This window comes from Hydra vulgaris, chromosome 03 (genome assembly GCF_038396675.1).
Source record: "Hydra vulgaris chromosome 03, alternate assembly HydraT2T_AEP".
Classification (NCBI taxonomy): Eukaryota; Metazoa; Cnidaria; class Hydrozoa; order Anthoathecata; family Hydridae; genus Hydra; species Hydra vulgaris.
Genome location: NC_088922.1, coordinates 32,256,411 through 32,278,363, shown reverse-complemented (window position 1 = coordinate 32,278,363; position 21,953 = coordinate 32,256,411). Strand labels below are relative to the sequence as shown.

The 21,953-nt window shown below is 27.6% G+C and overlaps 1 protein-coding gene across 1 annotated transcript; it reads right to left on the bottom strand.

Annotated features, from left to right (window-relative positions):
• Window positions 1–361: 361 nt before the first annotated feature.
• LOC100205698 (uncharacterized) lies at window positions 362–21,627 on the bottom strand. The gene is made up of 5 exons (XM_065792938.1): window positions 21,268–21,627; window positions 18,167–18,349; window positions 17,958–18,096; window positions 789–997; window positions 362–579 (listed from the first exon to the last, which is right to left on the bottom strand). Exons 1-5 carry the CDS (start codon window positions 21,409–21,411, stop codon window positions 439–441), a joined length of 816 nt encoding a protein of 271 aa, XP_065649010.1. The 5' UTR covers window positions 21,412–21,627; the 3' UTR covers window positions 362–438.
• Window positions 21,628–21,953: the final 326 nt, after the last annotated feature.

The window sequence follows — 21,953 nt, the reverse complement described above, 5'->3', positions numbered from 1 at the left end:
TTGTTTTTCGTTAGCGTTTGAGCAATATACTTTTTATTCCTTAAGTGTCCGGGGCTACCCGACTTATCCCCAATCTTCCTATAATTAAATTTATGGAAAGGTCTTTATTACACAAAGCTTAATTTTAAGCTTTAATTTTTGTTTTTAATAAGTACATCAATAGTTTTTCATATAAAAACAAATCTTTTTTACATCGAGTTTATCCTACTAATTTTATTCTTTATATTATTTTTCTATTGTTCTATTTTTCTTTGCTTTTATTGAAACAACTAATTATAAAACCAAACAAAATAAAACAAAAAAAATCATATATAAATGGAAAACCAATTTGCAAAAAAAAAAAACAAAAAAAAAAAACAAATCAAATTATTAAACATTTCTGTAAAATAAACTCATGCGGATCTTATATTTGAACTGTAAAAACTTTTTGTTAAATTCTTATTTCAATCTACTCAATTCAATGTTTCTCTGAGTTGCGCTGGTTACAGCTCTCATAAATGCACCTCGTATTCCTGAAGCCTCAAGCTCATTAACACCACGGATAGTTGACCCTCCTGCAGAAGTTACAGCATCCTTTAGCTACAGAAAAAAATTATAATAATAAAGACGCAGACTAAAACTAATCATTTTTTATATTTTTAAAATAAAATAAATTCAGTATGATTTATTTGAGGAACTTTTAAAATGACTTAAATTATTAAAAGATCATTTCGATCAAAATTATAATTTTATTGAGTTTATTGATGTTTTACTCAACTTTTCAGTTAAAGAATTTAATATTAACTTACTTCTCCAGGATGCTTTCCAGTCTCTAGCAACATTCTAGCTGCACCCTCCATAGACTTTGCAGCCAACATATAAGCAGCACCTCTAGGTACACCATTCATCACACCTCCGTCTGACATTGCTTCAACAACCATGTAGTACCAAGCAATGCTACAACCCATTATGGAAGTCATAGCATCAATATGATTTTCATCAACCTCTTCAACTATACCTAAAATTTATTTAAAAAAGTAAATTCTGTATTAGATAGTAGGGAACTAGTTGCTAACGTTTTTTAATATTATGGTTTGTCGAGTTTGTCAAGAATACTTGGCAAACTTGCATTTATAATAAAAGAAACTTGCCCATCACTTAAATTGTTAAATTAAACTAGGTTACAAAATTCCAAAAATCGTCAGAGTCATTTTTCTTTTTGACAACAAAACTGACTTCAATTCACCTAGAATGCTATCGAAAAACAATATAACCTTTTCTTAAATACAAATACGTTGAAAAAATTCTTATATATAATAATTTAAATAGCTCAGTAATTAACCAGCTATATTAAGATTACTTTTTGTCATATTTTTCATTTAACGCACATTATATCAAATTTTGATCCGAGGTTTGACCTCAGGTTAAGTAATATATATATATATATATATATATATATATATATATATATATATATATATATATATATATATATATATATATATTTATATATATATATATAAACCAAGGAGAACTGTAACTTGTTGTTCACCTGGTTGTTCACAAACCACACATAAAAAAACATTTCAAATGTAAAAGTTTAAATCAAAAGAACGACTTAATTTGAACATTAGCAAAAAAGCGTGACTGAGTTTTTATTTTTAGATACACAAAAAAAAAAAGGACGACTAAACTTTCCTAAACAATAAAATGGTTCGGTCACGGTGATTTAATTTTAAGCATTTGCGGACATTTATTATGCGCATGCGTTACTTTAGAAACAACAACATCGTAATGTTGATTTTTTTTTGTAATGGTCTTTTACCGTAACCTAATAAAAAGGTCATATCATTGCTTTGAAGATGTATATACCAGATATAAACTTATAAACTGATAAAACGTGTGGCCAAGGAAAACATATTTTATTTAAAATACTTAATTTATTAATTTTTATGTGATAAAATACACAGGAAAGTCGGAAATTATTTTATGGTATTCCTTACTACTAAAACATAATAATTAAGCATTTATTAGTATTTTTATGCTTTAAAGCTATATATATTTTAAAGAAAGATGGTTTTAACTTTATAATAAAAAAAAATCAGAGTCCGGTTACTTTTTTAAGTTTTAAAATTTTGTACATCAAATCTTATATTTCAGCAATAAGAAAAGACGTCACATGAAACAAAACTAAAAACATTATGCAGAATATGTGGAGAAAGTCTAGATCATGATAGTGTTCTTTTAACAAAACATATTGTTAGAATAGAATTTTGTTTTTTTATCCGAATTAATAAGGACCACCCAAATAAGCATTCTCAAAAAATGCGTTATAGATGCTTTTCAATATTAAGAAATATTGAAAAAGGTTTAAACACTGAACTAAAATTAAGATCTTGGCCTGAAAATTGCAATGTAACTGAATGTGTTTGCTTTAAAGTCAATAAAGGAAGAAAAAAAAAGCAAAAGATAAGTGGAAGACCTTTAAGTATTAGTTATAGTGAAAATATTTAGACTAGACACAAAATAAATAACATACAATTTAAACTTTTACCTCAAACAAAATTTAATCTTAAACTGCAAGATATTAACTTCACCTTAAACCCTCATGTAAATCTTTGTGTGTGTACTATTTGCAACAACATTATGCATAACCCAATTATTATAAAAAACTGTCTTCATTCATTCTGCGCACCATGTCTATTACCACTTATCATTGGCAAACTAATATCAAAAACAAAATGCCCTAAATGTTCCTTTTCAATTCCAAGTGATGGGTTAATTTCATCAACCAATGTCATTGAAATGATAGAAAATTTGCAAGAAGTATGCAAGCAAGGTTGTGGTAGATTGTTTAAAGTCACACAACTGTCAGAAGGAAAGAAACATCAAAAAGCTTGTCAGACAACTCCGATATCAAGTTCAACAACATTATCAATATCATTGTCATCAACTTCACAAGTAGACTTTTCAGATATATTTGCATTGGATTCAACAAGTGTTATACCAAGAAATATTGAAGATGCTGTTCTGCATGTAATAATACAAAAAATGTCACAAACAACATCCAATGTACTTGAATTTCCGACAGGTTGACCAAAGGGTTAGACTATCTTTACAAATAAAGAGACTGTAAAATAACAAAACAAAAATGCTTTTAATTTTGTATTGGGAAACTATAGTAAGATTTTTTGAATATGTTAAATAAATTACACAAGATTTTAGTCCTATGCTTGACATAAACACCAAGAGCTACAAAGAAAGTTCAGATGTATGTTTACGCACAATTCACAATTACAACTAAAACATAATATGAGCAAAACATGTGGGGAAAGCATCAGTTCTACAATCAAGCAAACTGCTACTCTTTTGAAATCTTTTAATGAAAATAAAAAAAAAATGTTTTAAGCAAATCAAATATTTCGAAAGCCAAAATATCTGCTGAAGAAATGATCAGTTTAAAAGCAAACATGAGCAGTACTTATGTCAACATGAAAATATTATCTAAGTACACAAGATTGCAATTATTATATAGAGATCTTGAAAAGACAAATTCAATACTTTTAATAGTTATTGATAATAAAAAAAACATTATCAGTTTAGGTGGTTGAAAAACAACAATGTAATATGCGCTTCTAATGCAAAACAAAGAAATATGGCTAAAAAATGGTCATGTGATGATGTTCTTGTTAAAAACGCTCCATTTATGGTTGAAAAAAAAAGATTCAAAAGGTTCTTATGAAATCAAGGAATTGCCATGTGCAAATATCGAAAATCTTCAAGGACATATAACAAATGTACTAGATAGTCTAGATAGGTACAAACAAATCTTTTAAAAAAAAACTTTAACATACTACAATTAATTAAATTACTTAAAAATACTACAATAAATTAAATGCAATACTATAAGAACAAAAATTAATTTTTCTTGTTATAATTTTAGCAACAACCTCTTATAATACAAGATTAAAGACAATGAAATCCATATAAAAATAGGAGGTGACTATGGAGGTGATTTATTCAAAATGTTTTATCAAGTAGCCAATGTGGAGAAGCCTAATGCCAAAACTAATACAACAATATTTAATATATTCGAGGCATAAGATTATACCACAAATTTGAAAATTTCATTGACAAGATTTACATCAGAAATTGACTTGTTGCAAAAAAATGATCTGGAAGCAAGAATATATTACAAACAACAAAACAATTCGATTATCCAAGCATACTAAAATTCAAAATTATCTAACCAATATTTGACATAAACAAAATCATCAACTATTGATTTCTTACCACAATTGTCAGGATTATGATAGATTACAGTTTCTTTTAAAAAAAAAAAGTATAATAATTTAATTCTGTTCAATTTTAGAGAAAAACAGATTCGTGTATTTGTATTTGGTGATTATGAATTCTTGTGTGCAATTTATGGAATAACTGGTGCAAATATTAAGTACATATTTAATACAGATTTCTTTAAAAAAACTCATCTGGGCCAGATACATGCAACATAATTTATTTTGCTTTCTTAACACAAACTTGTTCAATTACTTTAGGTAGACACTCATGCCTGTTTTGCAACATCACAAGTCAAGGAATGTCGAATCTAATTAACGATAACATTGAAATGCGATCACTTAAGACACTTGATTTATCTCTAGCAAAATGTAACAACCATGGTGCAGATCCCAAGTTTGCCAAGTTATATGACAATGTTATTGACCAATGATTGTTCAATGTGCCACTTGATCAGGTGCTTTGCTTTTATTTATTATTCACATTATTTTGATTCAATTTATTCTTCGCAAATTCACATAACCGTTTATTCGATAGAATACAATACAAGTTATTGGTGGGGTAAATGTAAATGGTGGTGTATGCAATTGTAAATAATAATATAAACTTTCTTGTACTATAAGATAGGAGTTCCTGCATCACATATCTCACTTGGTATATACTTAAAGTTTTTCAACATATTAGAAGACTCTTGTCACACAATTGACATAAAAATTGCAGGTCGAATGGCAGTAACCAACCAAACACTTGACTGTGAGGAATTTAATGCATATATAGAGCACCAACCCCAAATAAATCAACTTCAGATAAGTATTCAAGGACTTGAAGATAAAACTTGTGTTATAACAGAAGCACTTGAAATGCAAAAAATTTTTAACCCTGAAAATGAAGAAAAAATTAAATTAGTATTTGAATGCCACCCGATTCACTTTGAAAAGAAAAAGAAAGAACAGGTAACAACTTTAATTTTTATTACTTACTAAAAATATTTAATTTAGATTGGTAATTAAACCCGGAATAATACAGTTGAGAATCTTATACATTGGAATATCTAAGTTTTGTTTTATTGATTATATTTTTTGAATTTATCTCAAGAACTGAAAATACTGCTTGAAGCAGACCATATAAAGAGATCATTTGGACCACTTGTAAACAAACTTGATAAGGTACTTAACTCATTAGGAGTACAAAGAGAAGCATATCACTGGAAAAGTTTTGATGGTAATCATGTTAAAAAAATAAAGGTAAAATAATATCTTATATATATTTCCTAAATTTATAAAATCTACTCTTTACTAAAAACAAAGTTCACGTAAATTTAAATGTACAATACAGTATAAATATATATGTGTCTGTGTGTGTGGGTGTAAGTGGAATAAATGGCTAATACTAACATTATTAGACATAACTAAATACATAATTAACAATAGTTACTACATATTTCACAATTATTTTATATATTAAATTAGGAGAAAAGTATCCTTGAACATTGCAACTCCATACCAAACCTTGTAGTCGAACTTGGGTTCATCGACACTGATATACACAGGGAAACTATTGAAGTTTGTAAAAACTTCAAGGTACTCTTCTCTAAATTTAGAATATGTCACAAGCTTATTAACTTGTGCAATCAGTTCAATGAAGATAACAAACAGGAAATTGGTATATCATATGTTATAATTTGGCAGAACACAATAAATAGAGAAAATCATTTTTGTTATTTGATCTTTATCTTTGTTTTTTTAAATCATTGTGTGTGTATATATATATATATATATATATATATATATATATATATATATATATATATATATATATATATATATATATATATATATATAAAATATATATATATAAATATATTTCAAATAAAAAAAAAACTTACCAATCTTTAAAAGCATTATATTATCACAAAAAAAATTAACCGGTTTTTGATTTTTGCTTTAAATGATCTTATTAAACTTTTATATTTAAAAAAAAAAATCAAGGTAGTCACTAAAAAATTTAAAACTTTAGAATATAGACTATATTGTAAGCACAAGTTAAACTTCGCCTAAAAAACAGCTAAGTTTCACTTAAGTCCCACTTCTATTCTCTTTGTAAAATTATTTAAATGATAGCTTTGATGACACATACCATAACTAAAGTATTGTTTTGATATCATTTCCTATAGACTATTTAGAAATATCTACAAATAAATCTAATTTGAAATTTATTAGTAGTTCTCTGTTTACTTGCGAACATTATTGTTTACCAACATTTGAACAAAATATAACGCATGTGCATAATAAATGTCAATTACTAAATCACCGTGCGGTATGAATAAGATATTATTTGGAAAAATACACTAATTGATGAATTAAAGGTTGCAGTGAAATGAATTTGAGTATAAAAAGTGTTAGAAAGTTGTGTGTGTTAGACAAATAAATAGTTTTAAAGGTTGAAGTGTAATGAATTTAAATAAAAATAGTGTTAAAATATTGTGTGTTGGACAAATTGTTTTATATAATAATAAAAAAAGTTATTTGTGTGAAGTGTTTTAACAAAAGTTATTGTTAAGTGTTGAGTAAATCAAAGTTGACGCTCAAATGTTTTCCTTTAGTATTACCCGAGGAAAAAGTGTTTTCCTCTGAGTTTAGCTTTAAATTCTTTGAGATTTCCCTGACATTTTCCTTAATCTTTTCAGATTATTTACCGAGATTTCGTTGGTTAATAAAATATTAAAAAACCATGAATCCATGATATTTTCATTAACTTTAAGCAAAATTAAAAGCAAAAATAATTGATTTTCTTAATGTGAATAAAAACTGAAATTTAAATTGCATATTAGAAACAAAAACAAAATTAGGAATAAAATTATAAATTATTACTTAACGAAAATTATTGAATACAAAATAAATAAATTTTTTTTTTGAAAATTTATTTATAAATTTTATATACATGATTTATTGTTGCCATAGAAGTAGTGGCCACAAAGCTTGTCACATGCTCTCTGACTTGTTTACATGTTATGAATTTTTTTTTTTAACTACTGAAGCGTCAACATTACATTCGATCTTTTGTTAAAAAATAACTTTAATATCTAAAAATTCAAAAGAGTTATAAACCAATCAAAAATATGATAATTTCCAAATTTCTTCAATTTTTTTGCATATTATCAAATAAATAATACATTTTGTATATTAAAAACCAAGAAAAAAAAAAAAAAATGTTTGGATCATTGTTTTTATGTGTCCGAAAAGATTGATTGATTAGATGATGTTACAACAGAGGTAGCCAGTTTTTTATTTCCTCCAAAGCATATTTTCTTAAGACATTTTCAAGGCATATTTTCACAAGTAAAAATGTATTTGTATCTGCTATATTTTTGCAGTCCATGTTTTTAGCAATTTATGCTGGTTACACAATGAGTTTTAGCATTTTTGAAAGTCTGGCTTTTAATTTAATAAAAATTTGTGGAAAAAGAAAAAAGTTGTTTCTAACTAAATATAAAACATTTTTTGGTTAAAAATCAACAAAGTAAATATCTCTCGTGAGTATAATATGTTTTACATACTAAGTTGTCATATTTCTAGATATATTTTTTATTTTAACAGATTAGATGTTTATATATTTATGAATCATCCCAAAATTATTTATTTGTTTTCCTCTATATAGAAATTTCGTTCAATTCTTATAAGTTTAGGAATTATAGTTGATTATATGCTGTGTTATTTACGGGACGCAAAAATGCATTGCATTAAACTTGTTGTTTTCAGTTAAATAATTCAAGCCAAATATTTAACCTACATAAACTGGCTTCTTAAATTAAATTAAGTAGTTATTATTCTGCACGAAATTATTCAAAAGATTGTTTTAGCTATTTATTTATATATCATAAATCAAATTAGTTATTATTATTTATGGGGACAATTCTACGCTTTTATCAAAATGTAGTTTAGCTACCATTTATATAGAAAGTATGACGCATGACTTAAATTTGAAATTTAAAACAAAAATAAAATTATTAAATCAAAATTTAAAATTTTTAAACAAATGGCAACCCAATGATTACTTGGTTTTTGTTTGAATGTATTTATTCATTTTATCGAAATAATTCACATGAGCGTGGAATTGCCCATATATATATATATAAGATTATATATGAGGAGGAATAGAAATTAATAAGAAAATCCGATTAAACAGTGTAATTAACTTATCAAGCAGAGTGAGCGTAAACCAGAAGAAGGTGATTTACTATGTCCCACTTATGGATCCAAAATAAGCAGGTATGCATAGATTTATATCTCCCTTTATATATATCTATATAAACACACACACATAGACACAAAAATTTTTTTTACTAAGTTTCACAAAAACATTACTAAGTATGACATTTTTGTTGGTGTTGTATATGCTTTAATGTATTTTTTAATTATTTATAGTGTACCACGAAGAGCACCTAAATCAGAATAAATAAGTTGTTTCGAGACTTACTCATTGATATCAACAGCAAGACTACAAGACCGAATATAGAGATTTTCAATCAGAATATCTATTTCTAATCATTACTAATAACGCGTTTAAAAAAAATACAATCTGCACATAGAATAATAATTCATGGTGCTTCTTTTATTAGATATTTTAAGTAGGTTCTTTTTCTGAGGGTGCTATTCAAGCTAGAAGGAAGGAAAGCAAAACTGCAAGAGTTAGCATCTCGAAAGATCTATATCATGAACTGAAATGTTATACTGATAAGCTGTTCTGCATTGAATTTGTAAAAAAACAACTATTTTCATAGCCACAAGTTATTAAAAACATCTATTAGAACGTTGAGAAACTTTGTACGAAACTAAAGCACAAAGAATCAGATGATAGCAGATTTGTTTATAACTTTAATAAGTTTATATTCAATGATATTGTTTATTGTTAAATCGTGTTAATGATATAGCTTTTAAAATTTTATAAAGTATCAGTGCCTACTGTTTTTTGAATAAAAATATCCGGACTTTTGCAATCTTCCAGATTAGTCTGGATAAACCGAAAAAAAATACAGCAAATTGTTTTTTTAAAAATACCGGATATTTTTCTTTTAAATATATAAATATAAACTAAATTTTGATGTCTTGTGAAAAAATCAGCTCAATATGTTGAATGCTTCTTTATTTATAAGCCTATTTCCTCATTTTGTATTAGAGCGACTCATTGTGTGACTGTAGAAAATAACACTAGTGAATAAAGTTGTAACAAAAATTGGTATAATATTGATTCAAGGTCGTAGACAACTTTTTTTGATGCTTGAGCTAAGCAACTTTGAAATATGAAGAAAACTCCATATTTAAGTATGTTCATATATATGAGGAATGAGGATGCTATGCAAAAAACTGCGGTGATTGAAAACTGGGAACAACAAAAACCCCGAAATGTTAACCCCCCCAGTCCCAAATAGGAGGGCAATAAGTTAAATTTGTTTTTTTTTTTCAATCTTAAACTTTATTTTTATTTATCGATGAATTTCAAATTTGATTCAATTATCTCTTGTTGATCGGCTTTTATGACCTTATAAAGTGTACAGCCCCCTCAGTTTGAGGATATGGAGTAATATATGGAGTAATCAATATGAACATACTTAAATATGTAATTTTTTTTTTATGTTTCAAAGATGCTTAGCTCAAACACCAAAAAAAGTTGTCTACGGCCTTGTTATTATTATGTTATTAGTGCATACAAATTATTTTCAAAAACTAACTAAATTCACTAAATTGCGATCTTACCTTAAAACTAAGAAAATAAAAATATTAAATTGTAATTTTTATTAAAAAACAAGACAGGATATATATTTAGTTATAGTTTGCTAATAACGCAGAAAAACTATATTGTGTCTTTTAACCGTCTGGTCAATAACCGGGTATCCATTCCAGTTTTCAAAGTGAATTTGTAATGTCCCTTTAAAATATTCAAAACTTTTTTATAACTGCTCGTATCCCCAAAGTTGAAGTTTGACACCACTTTTTCATCAAAATTTTTTGGAACAATCCTTCGTTCAATAACCGGGTACCTTGGTACTCAGGTTATTATATATGAAAGCTGGGTTTATAAACAATAATAAAACTGTTTCTCAAAGTATTTTTTTAACTTTAATACATTGCCATAAAAAATAACAAAGAAGTTAATTATTTCACACACTCCTCACATGTTGTGGTTGAAACACAATGCTCATCACAAATAGGGAACTCAAATATCGAACATGATTTTCGAGTTTTGCGACATTTTTCAAATTTGCTGGCGAAACAAACATTTTCCTTCCGGTTGAATCGAGTTGTACATGGCGTTTAGAAGATTTGAATGCTGTTTGTTGCACATATGGATTTATAGCTTGACCAAAAAAACTTTCAATTGCCACTTTAGTAGTAAACTGCCTCATGATTTGTGGATTATGCGAACGTTTTTCAACAAATGGAGAACACAGCTCTCTGCCCAGTTGCCAATAAAACAATCGTCGCGCATATGATTTTTTTGGAAGCACTTATTCTCGTAATAAAGGATATATGCTGCAAGGCAGGTAACATCGAGAATATTGTAGAAAAATGCTAGAAGTCACCTTTGAGTTAATTATTTAGTAGTATATCTATCAAGCATTTTATCCATTGTGTCAACACCAGCTTTTGACCAGTTGTAAAATTCAATAATTTCTGGTTTTTTCTTTGCATCATCACCAATCTTTGCTACCTGATGCATTGATGATACCATAATCACTGCTTTGTTTTTTTGGGCACATAACTGCACATGGTTAATTCTTCATGAAAGCCAAACACGGTGGATAATTCTTCTCGGGTTTTCAATGCAGTCATTGCTGGTGGAATGCACGTCTTATTTTCCTTCAAAGTGCCAACAATTATTAGATCCCAGGATAATAAAGATTTTGCCAATGACAGAGTTGTGAAGTAATTATCCATTGTAATGTTTCTATCGGATCCTTTGTATTTTGCTACCAAGTCTTTAATAACTCTCTCACCAACATTTTTCTCACAACCAGCACTCAATTTTCCAGTGTAAATCTGACCTGTAAGAGGGTACGAGTTTTCTGCATCACATATCCACCATACTTTAATTCCATACTTGGCTGGCTTTGATGGAATATATTGAGTGAATTTAGTTCGACCCAAATATGGGTAAAGTTGCTTGTCGATGGTCAGGTGCTCTGTTGGGTTATAATGTTTTGCTAAATTACTATTAAGCATTGTCCAAATTTCTCGTATTGGAGCAGCTTTATCAATCTCCATGCATTGAGTACAAGTATTGGCATCATCAAATCGAATAAAACGAATGATGTTCCAAAAATGATTGATGCCCATTACTGCACGATACAATGGATATGAGTACGACTGTCACATATCCCTTGTATTGTCAGTATTTGACTTGTTGGCGCCAGAGGTTATCAAAATAGCCAAGAATGCATAAAATTTCTGATGCTCTAGATTTTTCCACACTAGTTATTTTTACCCTGGATTTTTTTTATTATATGTTGTATATGTTGAGTTTGCTTTTTTATTTGTATGACATATAATGATATCAGCCATTTCTGGAGTGAAAAATAATTTGAATGTGTCTAGAATTGACAGCATGTTCGTATTTTTTTTAGGTCCACATCTCTGTTGCACAATATTATGCCTTGCAACTTGATGTTCTTTTTTTGGTGTCTCAGCCCACTTAGTACCATCTTTTGCTGTCATAACTGGCCCACTAACTGACGTTTCTAATTCACTTTCTTCATCTTCGTTGTTATCATCTTCTATTTCACTTTCTTCATCTTTGCCGAGTGCATTCTCATCAACTTTTTGTAAAAATATATACAATATATAAAAGCATTATATTTCATAATCATTGTTGCATAATAGAAAATGAAAATGCAAATTACCAGTATCATCAAAATCCAAAGCTACTACTTCACTCTCTGGTAAAAATTCATCATCGTCACTATCCAACACGTGACCATTGCCAGATTCTTCACCATCAAATATTTTGAACACATTTCTATTGAAAAAAGTTTTCAGTTTATTATTCTACTTTTTGATTGAAAGTACAAAACAATTTATTCAAAAATAAAACAAGGAAATCTCTCATTACCGTTGAAAACATGTTAAATCCATCATATTTCCATAAACCCATCATCCATTGTATTATCCATCACTCAATAAGACTATTTACTTATAGTATTATTACTTCCTAATAAAGAAAAAAAACTTCTCTTTTTCACAAAAAATTTTGTTAAATATAACTTTGTTCTTTTCACTACACAATAGGTGGGTACTTGGGTATCCGGTTATTGAACGAATGGTGAAAGTTTGGTTATTGACCGTATAGTTAAACCACATTACAACAGAATGGAAAAAACTTAAAAGATGACAATAGTTATTATAACTGAGTACTATAACTGTTGTGAATTTAATTTCAGATGTTTTACTTATTTTTAGGAATTGACAAATTCGAAGCAAGTCAATGATTTGGCTTCAAAATATTTCCTCACTTTTGGAAGCTTTTGCAATGCAAATGGATATACTTCCAATCAATGCCCAACCTTCTTAACAGGTTCTATCATCAATACTCAACGTGGAATACCATCTGCAAGAACATGCAAACAAGTCTTTGACAGCACATCTTCTAGGAGAGCTATGTTGATGGTTTAAATCAATTCTGCTACCCGGATATCTTTAATCTCTGTGTTTTTGTGTATATTAACTTATATGTATATATATTAGGGGTGTTCAAAAAAAAAAATTTTGGAATCTAAAAAACCAAACCCTCTAGAGTTGAAGCAAATATGTTTAAATAAAAACCCAAAAAACTAAAAAACACCATAAAATCACTCTTTGAAAATTGAAAACTGTGTATATATATAGAACTCTTATATGTTGTCAGAAAGTTTTTCTGTATTTTGTTGACAAAAAGTAAAAATTAAAATGCAAGACTGGAATTTTTTTTTTCATTAATTGATAGACTGCCTGCCCCAACCAAACCCTCAGTTGATGTAGCAGCACTCCCTTGCGAGTCAGGCTCAAAGATAGTAGATGTAGCAGCACTCCGTTGCGAGTCAAGCTATTTGTCAGTCGATATGGCAGCACTCCGTTACGAGTCAGGCTATTTGTCAGTCAATGTAGCAGCACTTTGTTGCGAGTCAGGCTATAAGATAGTTGATGTAGCAACACTCCGCGCATGATTTACAGTAAAAAAAAAAAAATTATTAAAAAAAATAAAAATAAAAACATTGTTTATATTGTTAAAAACATTCAATTAAATTTGGTCAATTAAATTTGCGTTTTTGCGGTTTAAAAAAAAACGATTAATTTGTAATTAAATTAATGGTTTTTACTTTCTGACAACACGCAAATGTTGGACAAACGTCAAAAGTAATTAAAAGTAATTAAAAGTGACATATTTGTTGACATAAGAATCATTTTTTTCCTTCCGTACTCCCAAATCCAACAAACTCTAGATCTATATATATATATATATATATATATATATATATATATATATATATATATATATATATACACACTTTATGTTATAGTTGTACAAAATATTGGGAATTCTTATTGATATTGTCCTATAACTTAAAAAAAAAATTTTTTTAAATTGAATTTCGGAAATTTTAAATCAATTAGGAATTCTGCAGTATAGGTGGTGCCATTAGGCTAGCTAACACACTAATATATATCACTAATATGACAGAAGAGATTCAATTCAGCAGTGAGGAAGTAAAGTCAAACAAGGACTCTGAAATCAGTAAGAAAGAAAATTTCATGGGTAATGGTCGCAAACACAGGTATAGTATTATTTTAATAACATAGTTGTAATTTTCACAAACTAAAGCTGTTTTATTGAAAAGTATATAATTATAAATAGGTAGAGAAATATTATAAAATGATACCTAGGTACAATTCTGGAGATAAGATAAATCTGGCAGTGAATGATGAAAAGCTGATTGAATGTACTGCTGTTCCAGCAACAAGGTTCAATGTTGGTGTACAATCTCATCTGGCAATTTTAAGTGAAGTATTTAAAGCTGGAGGTATAGAAATTAATGATATACTGCTTTAACGAAGCACACTTCATAGAAAAAAGTTCAAATATGTAGAACTTGAAGGAGACTTGGAGTGGATTTCAATAAAGAATCATCTTAAAGGCTGACAGGTTATTCTTCATTCTGATACCAAACTGTTGGAATAAATTACCACTGGGTTTAACATTATTCAAAAAATTGAGCGACTTTGACGATACCATGGGAGACCATCTTTTTGGTGTTGTTTAATGTCCCTCTCCAAAGGGAGTTGAACAAGTAGAACAAGTGCACATTCTTTTGGAATATTATGGATGTAAAGAGCAGATCATTGGTATATGCTGTGATGCAACTGCAAGCAATACAGGCAGAGTCAATATAGCAGTCCAAATTCTTTCAGGTATTTTGAAATTAACAATGTTGTGGATAATGTGTAGGAGACACATATATGAAGTACATGTATCTCACTATATGGGTACTCTTACTGGTAAGAAAACTAAAGGTCCAAGAAGTGCTCTTTATGTCAAGCTAAAGAACAAGTAGTCTGAAATCTGTGAGAAAGTTAATGAAGTGAAAAATTTATGTAAATCGGACTAGCAAAGAGATGATCTGAAGATTGGTTTTGTTCTTTGCACTGTTGCAGAGGAAGCTAAGACATTTTTGACTAATGCAACTACTGAAAATGGTGTTTTCAAGGATTGATTATGGTATAGTTTGTAAGCTTGCCTCCTTCCTTGGAGAGAAGGTACAAGATTTTAAGTTCCATCAACATGGCGCCTGCCATGAGGCAAGGTTTTTAGCAGATGCGAACTACATCCTGATTCTTTATATGACCAAAGATATCAGTAACATCTTGACAGAAAAAAAGTGCTGCAGTTGTAGGATGCAATTTTATTCATTGCAATTTGCTATATTCCATGGTTTTTGAAAAGTTTTTTTTTACGATTTCTGGCTCCTACATTGATTTGAAAGCTATCCAGACAGCCTATGCATTGAGAAAAGTCAGTAAGAAGGTTGGAAATGCTTTGCTTTCTATACGTGGTACTTAACTCTGCAACTCTGTGTTTTGTCCTTTGGGGATAAAGAAGTTCCTTCTGAAACAAAGCTAAAACTGCTGTTAGCTCTGATTGAGTTTGAAGAGCCAAATGAATTTCAGTGTTGTAAACCATCAAATGTACAAATTGGAGAGACCACAGGGCTACCTGAGCTGATTTCCGAGCAAAGCTACCTTCTCTTCAAACATTTTAAAATATTAAGAGCAAGTATAAAAGAATGGCTCAATAAATAATAATAGTCTTAATACTGAATAATAGTCTTGATACTATAGATGTTTTTAACTATCCTAAATTGCTAGATTTTATTGTATGGATCAGAAACATATCTGTTGTAAATGATGGTGCAAAAAGAAACATTAAACTGATTAAAGATTTTATTTCAGCAACTAGAGATAAAGATCACCTTCAAAATGTACTTTTTGTAGTTAAAAAGTCTAGAAAAAACTTGACTAAGAATATGACCAAAAAGGAACTATTCAAAAAGTTGTATTTTTTGAGAAATGTTTCACCGCAATAAAATCTTAAAGTTGCTAATAAATAATAGTTTTTATGTATTATTTTTGTACTTTCATATTTATAAATATAAACTATCAAATTAAATAGTAGCCAAAAACAATTGGAAATGATTTATACGCATCTAATTGTTTTGTTTTAATTTTCTAAAATGTAAAAAAATTGTGCTTTCTATTAATGTTAAGCCAGCTTAACATTAAAACCGTAAAACTCAGATTTTACATCTAGCAAATCCTGTCAAAATAAAACCGTCAAATTTTTTTTAGAACTTATTTAGGCCACATAGAAAGGAAAGAATCAGTAGAGAGCTTTTTTTTTTTTTTGGACACCCAATGATAGATGTAACAATAGTAGATATTATTTTATTCAGTAAAAATATTAAACACAAAACGGGTAACTTTAATCTGATTTTTAGCATATTCGTTTTTAAACCTGACAATGAAGCTTAACAAAAATGTTTGAATTTATTTTTTATAAAAGTTGTATAAGTAAAGCCACACCGTGTCATGACCAAATTTTAGCCAATTTAAAATGTAAGTATATTTATATATGAAGACCACATAGGTAAAGCCACAGATGTCCACTTTTTGAAAATTTCAAGTTTTATATTTTTTTATGATATTTTAGCACTAAGCTGTTTTAATCTAAAAATTCATAACAAAAAAATGTTAAGATTCTACGGTCATTTTTTAGGCTTCAAACAGATATTGGAAATAGATTCCAATATCTGTTTGAAGAACATGGGAGGAAAGAGACAGAAGGCATATAAGCTTGACATTGTTTTCAATACAAATTAGAGCAACCGGGTATCAAAATTGTGTGTTGTGGCTATCAAACACTAACACATAGGTAACAGGAATATTTTTTGATGCTGGAACAAACATCTTTTACCTGCAGTTCTCTGGCTTAATCTATGTTTTCAACATTTGATAAAAGCATTTAACCAAGCTTTGCCTGGTTTACTGTTCGTTAATAAGTTTGTGTTTTGTTGTAAATAAATAGCAACACATTTAATTACTTGTTAGCAGGTTCTACTGAAACTGCTAATCGCTTTAATAAGTATATCACCTAATCTTAATTCAGAAAAAGTACTTAACATGGTGACTTTAGTCTTTAATGACTTTAGGCCAGTACCAATAGAGCTTGCAGGTTTTTTTGTCCTAAACAATAGAATTGATTTTGGAATGCCCTTTATAAATGGTGCTTTACATAATCTTAAGTTGACAACTTTTATTTGTGCACTTGCAGCATTGAGTTTCTAGTCATTCCTTTTCTGGTAATTGCTTGTTTGCCATTGTGTGAATCTTTTTTGATTGACTGAGATAGAGAGATTTATTTCTGTTTTGTTTTTAAGTTATCAACTTACACTTGAAAAAAAAGAAAAAACAGAACTTTTACTACAAAACTGCATTTTAAATCTAGCTGAGAGTTTTATTTCTGAATCTAGGAAAGTGAAAAATTCTATACAATATATATATATATATATATATATATATATATATATATATATATATATATATATATATATATACTTAAAAAAAAAAATCCAAAATGGGTTTCTCTTTAAAAGATAATTCATAAAAACTAAAAATTCAAAAGTTGTTCACTTTTACATGCCGTTCAATTATACCCTGTTTTTACACTCAATATATAAATAATCTAAATGCATTAAAAGTCATAGTAAACATGCAGTGAGAATACTTTTAATTAATTTTGAAATGAAGAGTTTTTCAATTCTAAACTATAATAAGCTTCCTGGCACATTCTTTCAAATTTCTGTATCTAAAAACATTGACTAGCATTGGTCTAATAGTAGTATAATCTTTTACAACAGATTTAAATCAATTATTCCAACTCTCATACAAGATGTCGTATTTAAAACATATTATACATTTGTATATACACGGTTATACATTATACAATTATTAAATTAAATTCTCAGTATTTCAGTACTGCCTACACAAGAAGGTAGATAGTACTAAATTACTGCAATATTAAACACGATATATTGAATATTGAAATAATGATTTTTATTTTATAACTATACAATACTGTATATTTATAAAATAAAATACCTGTGCATTTAAAAAACAATTTCACAAAATCACTGTCTTCTTTGGAACAAAGAGATCCACATACATAAAGAACAACACCACATTGAACAAGACAAGGAGTGTTTGGCATTGTTCGAATCACTTTACATCCAAGGAGTCTCTTTAAAAAAATTAAAATTTTAACAAATAATTTAATGTTGAAAGTTCTAATGCTCAGCTTAATAGCTTACTGTTTGAATAGTTTCAAGAGTAACACCAGTTGCAATTGATATAAATAGTTTGCTAGTAAGACCACCAACACCTTTTATCTGATCCAAAATAGATGATAATACAAAAGGTTTAACTGCAAGAATAATAATGTCCGCTTGATTTATTACTTCAATGTTGTCAGTTGTGGTTGCAACACCTAACTCCTAAAAATATGAAAATAAATTATCAAAAGCAAATTGACCCCAATATAAATTTTAAGTCAGTATTTAAGGCAGTGTATTTTAATGTGTTGCAGCAAACTCTTTTGATATTAACACCAGGGTAGGGTTACTTTGATTCAAATTGTTTGATTTAAATCATTTTAAATCATGATTTAAATTAACTTTTTCGATTTTAATTGTTTTCAATGATTATTTATTGACAAAATCGACTTTGCTAAAAATAATTATACATAAATTAGTATTAATATATAGAGTTGTACTATTATTGTTGTTGTTGTTATTATTATTATTATTATTATTATAATTATTATTATTATTATTATTATTATTATTATTATTATTATTATTATTATTATTATTATATACAAATAACCCTGATAAACAATATATTGACTTAACAAATGGAAAAAATGCTACACCAACCACAAAAAATCTTTTAAACAAAAGAAATACTCAAAATAGACTATATTGTCAAAATGTATTTGGCAATTAAAAGAAAAAAATATTAATTTTAAATTAAACTGGTCTATTCTAAAAACTGCATCTGTCTTTAATAATATTTCCAAAAAATGAATGCAAGAAAAATTTGAAATTATTACTCATATGGATCAAGAAAATTTACTAAACAAAAAATTTGAATTAAGAAAAATAAATACTTTTAAGAAAATTATAAAAACTAATGACCAAACTAAACTATCCTCATCTAAAGAATTCTTTTTCACAACTTTTGAAAAATAATGTAGCTAATGTAACTTCCTGGTAACAGCATAACTATATTTTTTATAAATTATAACAATTCCTAACTTTCTGAGAAATGTTTTTTCGTTTGAATATTTTGATATTTAGATATTCTTCCTAATGAACCTGCTATATACACTACCTCCATTCAAATAGTCTGCACTTCTGTTGGATTATTTAAATGGTGCATTTAAACTCAATAGTTTATTTCCTGATGAACTATTGTTATTGTCGATGCTCCAAAAGCTTGTGAGCTAGTGCATTGTTAAAATACTGAACTTTTTTAACAAAGTTTTTTAATTTAAAAGATGTGAACTGCTGTGGTCAGTGTGTCTAAAAAAATTACTTTAAATGTGAACAAACAAGCTGTACAATTGCATGCACTTCCGGGAAGGCTTCAGTATATACATAATTTATATATACAGCCCTCAGAATTAGAGTCGGTATTTAGCAATGCCAACCTACTTGCTGACCTAAAAGTGTTTGAGGTCATCAAAAAAATGCGGATCTCAGTTCTATGTTATATGGTAACCCCTTTTAGTTATATGTTTCTTTAAAATTATTGAAAATGAAGGTCATATTATTTAATGTCATTTCCAGTCTTTTTTACGGATATCAGTTACTATAACTTCTGCAAAAAGACTCGTTTTATGGTCTATGTGTTCCATATAATAATGCTTTTGGTCTGACTTTGAATTATTTATCATCATTGCTTGAGTTACATAAACATGTGAATAGTGATTTTTTTTTTTCACCCAACCATAATGTTATAATATTTATATAAGTATATATATACTGTTATATGTAGAGATTCCGGTAGGAAAAAAGAGTTTTACATTATTTAATTTTTTACAGTTATTATATAAATGTAACGCAATACTATATATTTATATATTATAACGCAATACTATATATTATACTATATATATACTATATATATTATATAAATATAACGCAATACTATATATTATACTATATATTATATATTTAAAAAATGAAATCTAAAAAAAAAAAAAAACAATACAATGAAATGAAAGTAAAGTAACAGAGAAAAAGAAGTAGCAAAGCGTGTTAAGATTTTTTAATACACAAATAACAAAAAAAAAATTAGGTTAGCTTGCAATAAAACGAGAATAAAGCAAAAAGCAAGTATTTTAGTGTAATAGTTTACGCACCAATGCATAAACTATTACACATATTGAACCTATCATAAAAAAGTTTAACATAAGTTTACCATTAGTGATGTACCAAATAATTGACATTGTAACTATGTATTGTGTTATATATTTATCTATGTATTGCTTTATATATGTATCTATGTATTGTTTTACATATGTATCTATGTATTGCTTTATATATGTATCTATGCATTGTTTTATATATGTATCTATGTATTGCTTTATATATATATATTTCTATATGATTGCTGTTTAGAATAATATCTAAATTACTAATAAATAAATAAAGTTTGTTTGAGTAAAAAATACATATCCAAAATGGCAGGAGCTTTGCTTGAAAAAGATATTTCTTTGAAATCTGCTGGGTGCAGAAATATTTTACCATTTCTTCTAAAGATCAGGCAACTTGCACAATACAGTGCATGTTGCCTCATTTGACTTGATTGCCTCATTTGACTTGATTACCTCATTTGACTTAACAAACTTTGTTAAAAACGCCTTAATAGGAAAAAGTCCTTGGAAATTAATGATCACAGGTCTATATTAATTCATAACTATATTGTGGAAATGATTGCAGTTGATATTCAGCCATTTTCTATAGTAGGAGATCTGTGATTTTAAAAGATTGCTAACTATGAAGTCCGAGATCTTCTATTACAGAATCTCCTAATCAATAAACCATACTTCTATACATACATCTTATTATCACAATCTACATCTTACATTTAATAACTTCAAACCACAAAAGGAGCAAAATTTTTTAACCCCAAACCTTTTAAACCCAATTTAATTATTTAAAAGAAGATTTTTTTAAAATATTTAGTTGAGACCAATTACCATAACTAATGATAATATGACTACAATTAAGTTTAACACTCATGAATAAAACCCACTAAAAAATTATTTTGTGAAAAAATAGTAACAACTACTTATTATGTTATACACATAAAACTTCTGAAAAAGACATATTACAAAATATATCACCTTCCAAATAGTGTCTAATCTTACTCTAGTTCGAGCGCTTGCAATAATATTTTTTGGGGACAAGAACCCACTTGAAATAATACCCTTAGCAATAGCAAAAGCCATATTTCCGGCACCAATAAATCCAACAACTTTGTTTTCCATGGTTTCTTCAATTTAACAAGTGAAACACAATTAGACCAACTTTATAACAACTAAAACAACAAGTGAACCATAATTAAACCAAAATTACTTGAATTTAACAAATTTTGCTATAATGTAGCAAAATTATTCAAATTTCAAATAAATCAAAAAATAACTACACATACCACATATCTTGAATTTAATAAAGCTTGCAAAAAAATGTTCATTTGGTTAAAAAAATTTATTATATAAACATTTTTGTCAGAAGTTATAAAACATAAATCATATTCAAAAATAACTTATTTACAAAGCAAGAAATTTGTTTATAAACAATTTTTTTAAAGTCATTAAGTTAAAAAAATTCAAAATATTATACAAGTGTTAAAAGTTATAAGTTACAATCAAAGAAATTTGTATGTAAGAAAATTTTTTAAAAAGAAATTCAAAAAATAAAATTCAAAACATTATACAAAAGTGTTAAAAGTTATAATTTACAATGGAAAAAAATTTGTTTCTAAAAAATTTTTTTAAGAGTTATTCAACAAACAAAATTCAAATATTAT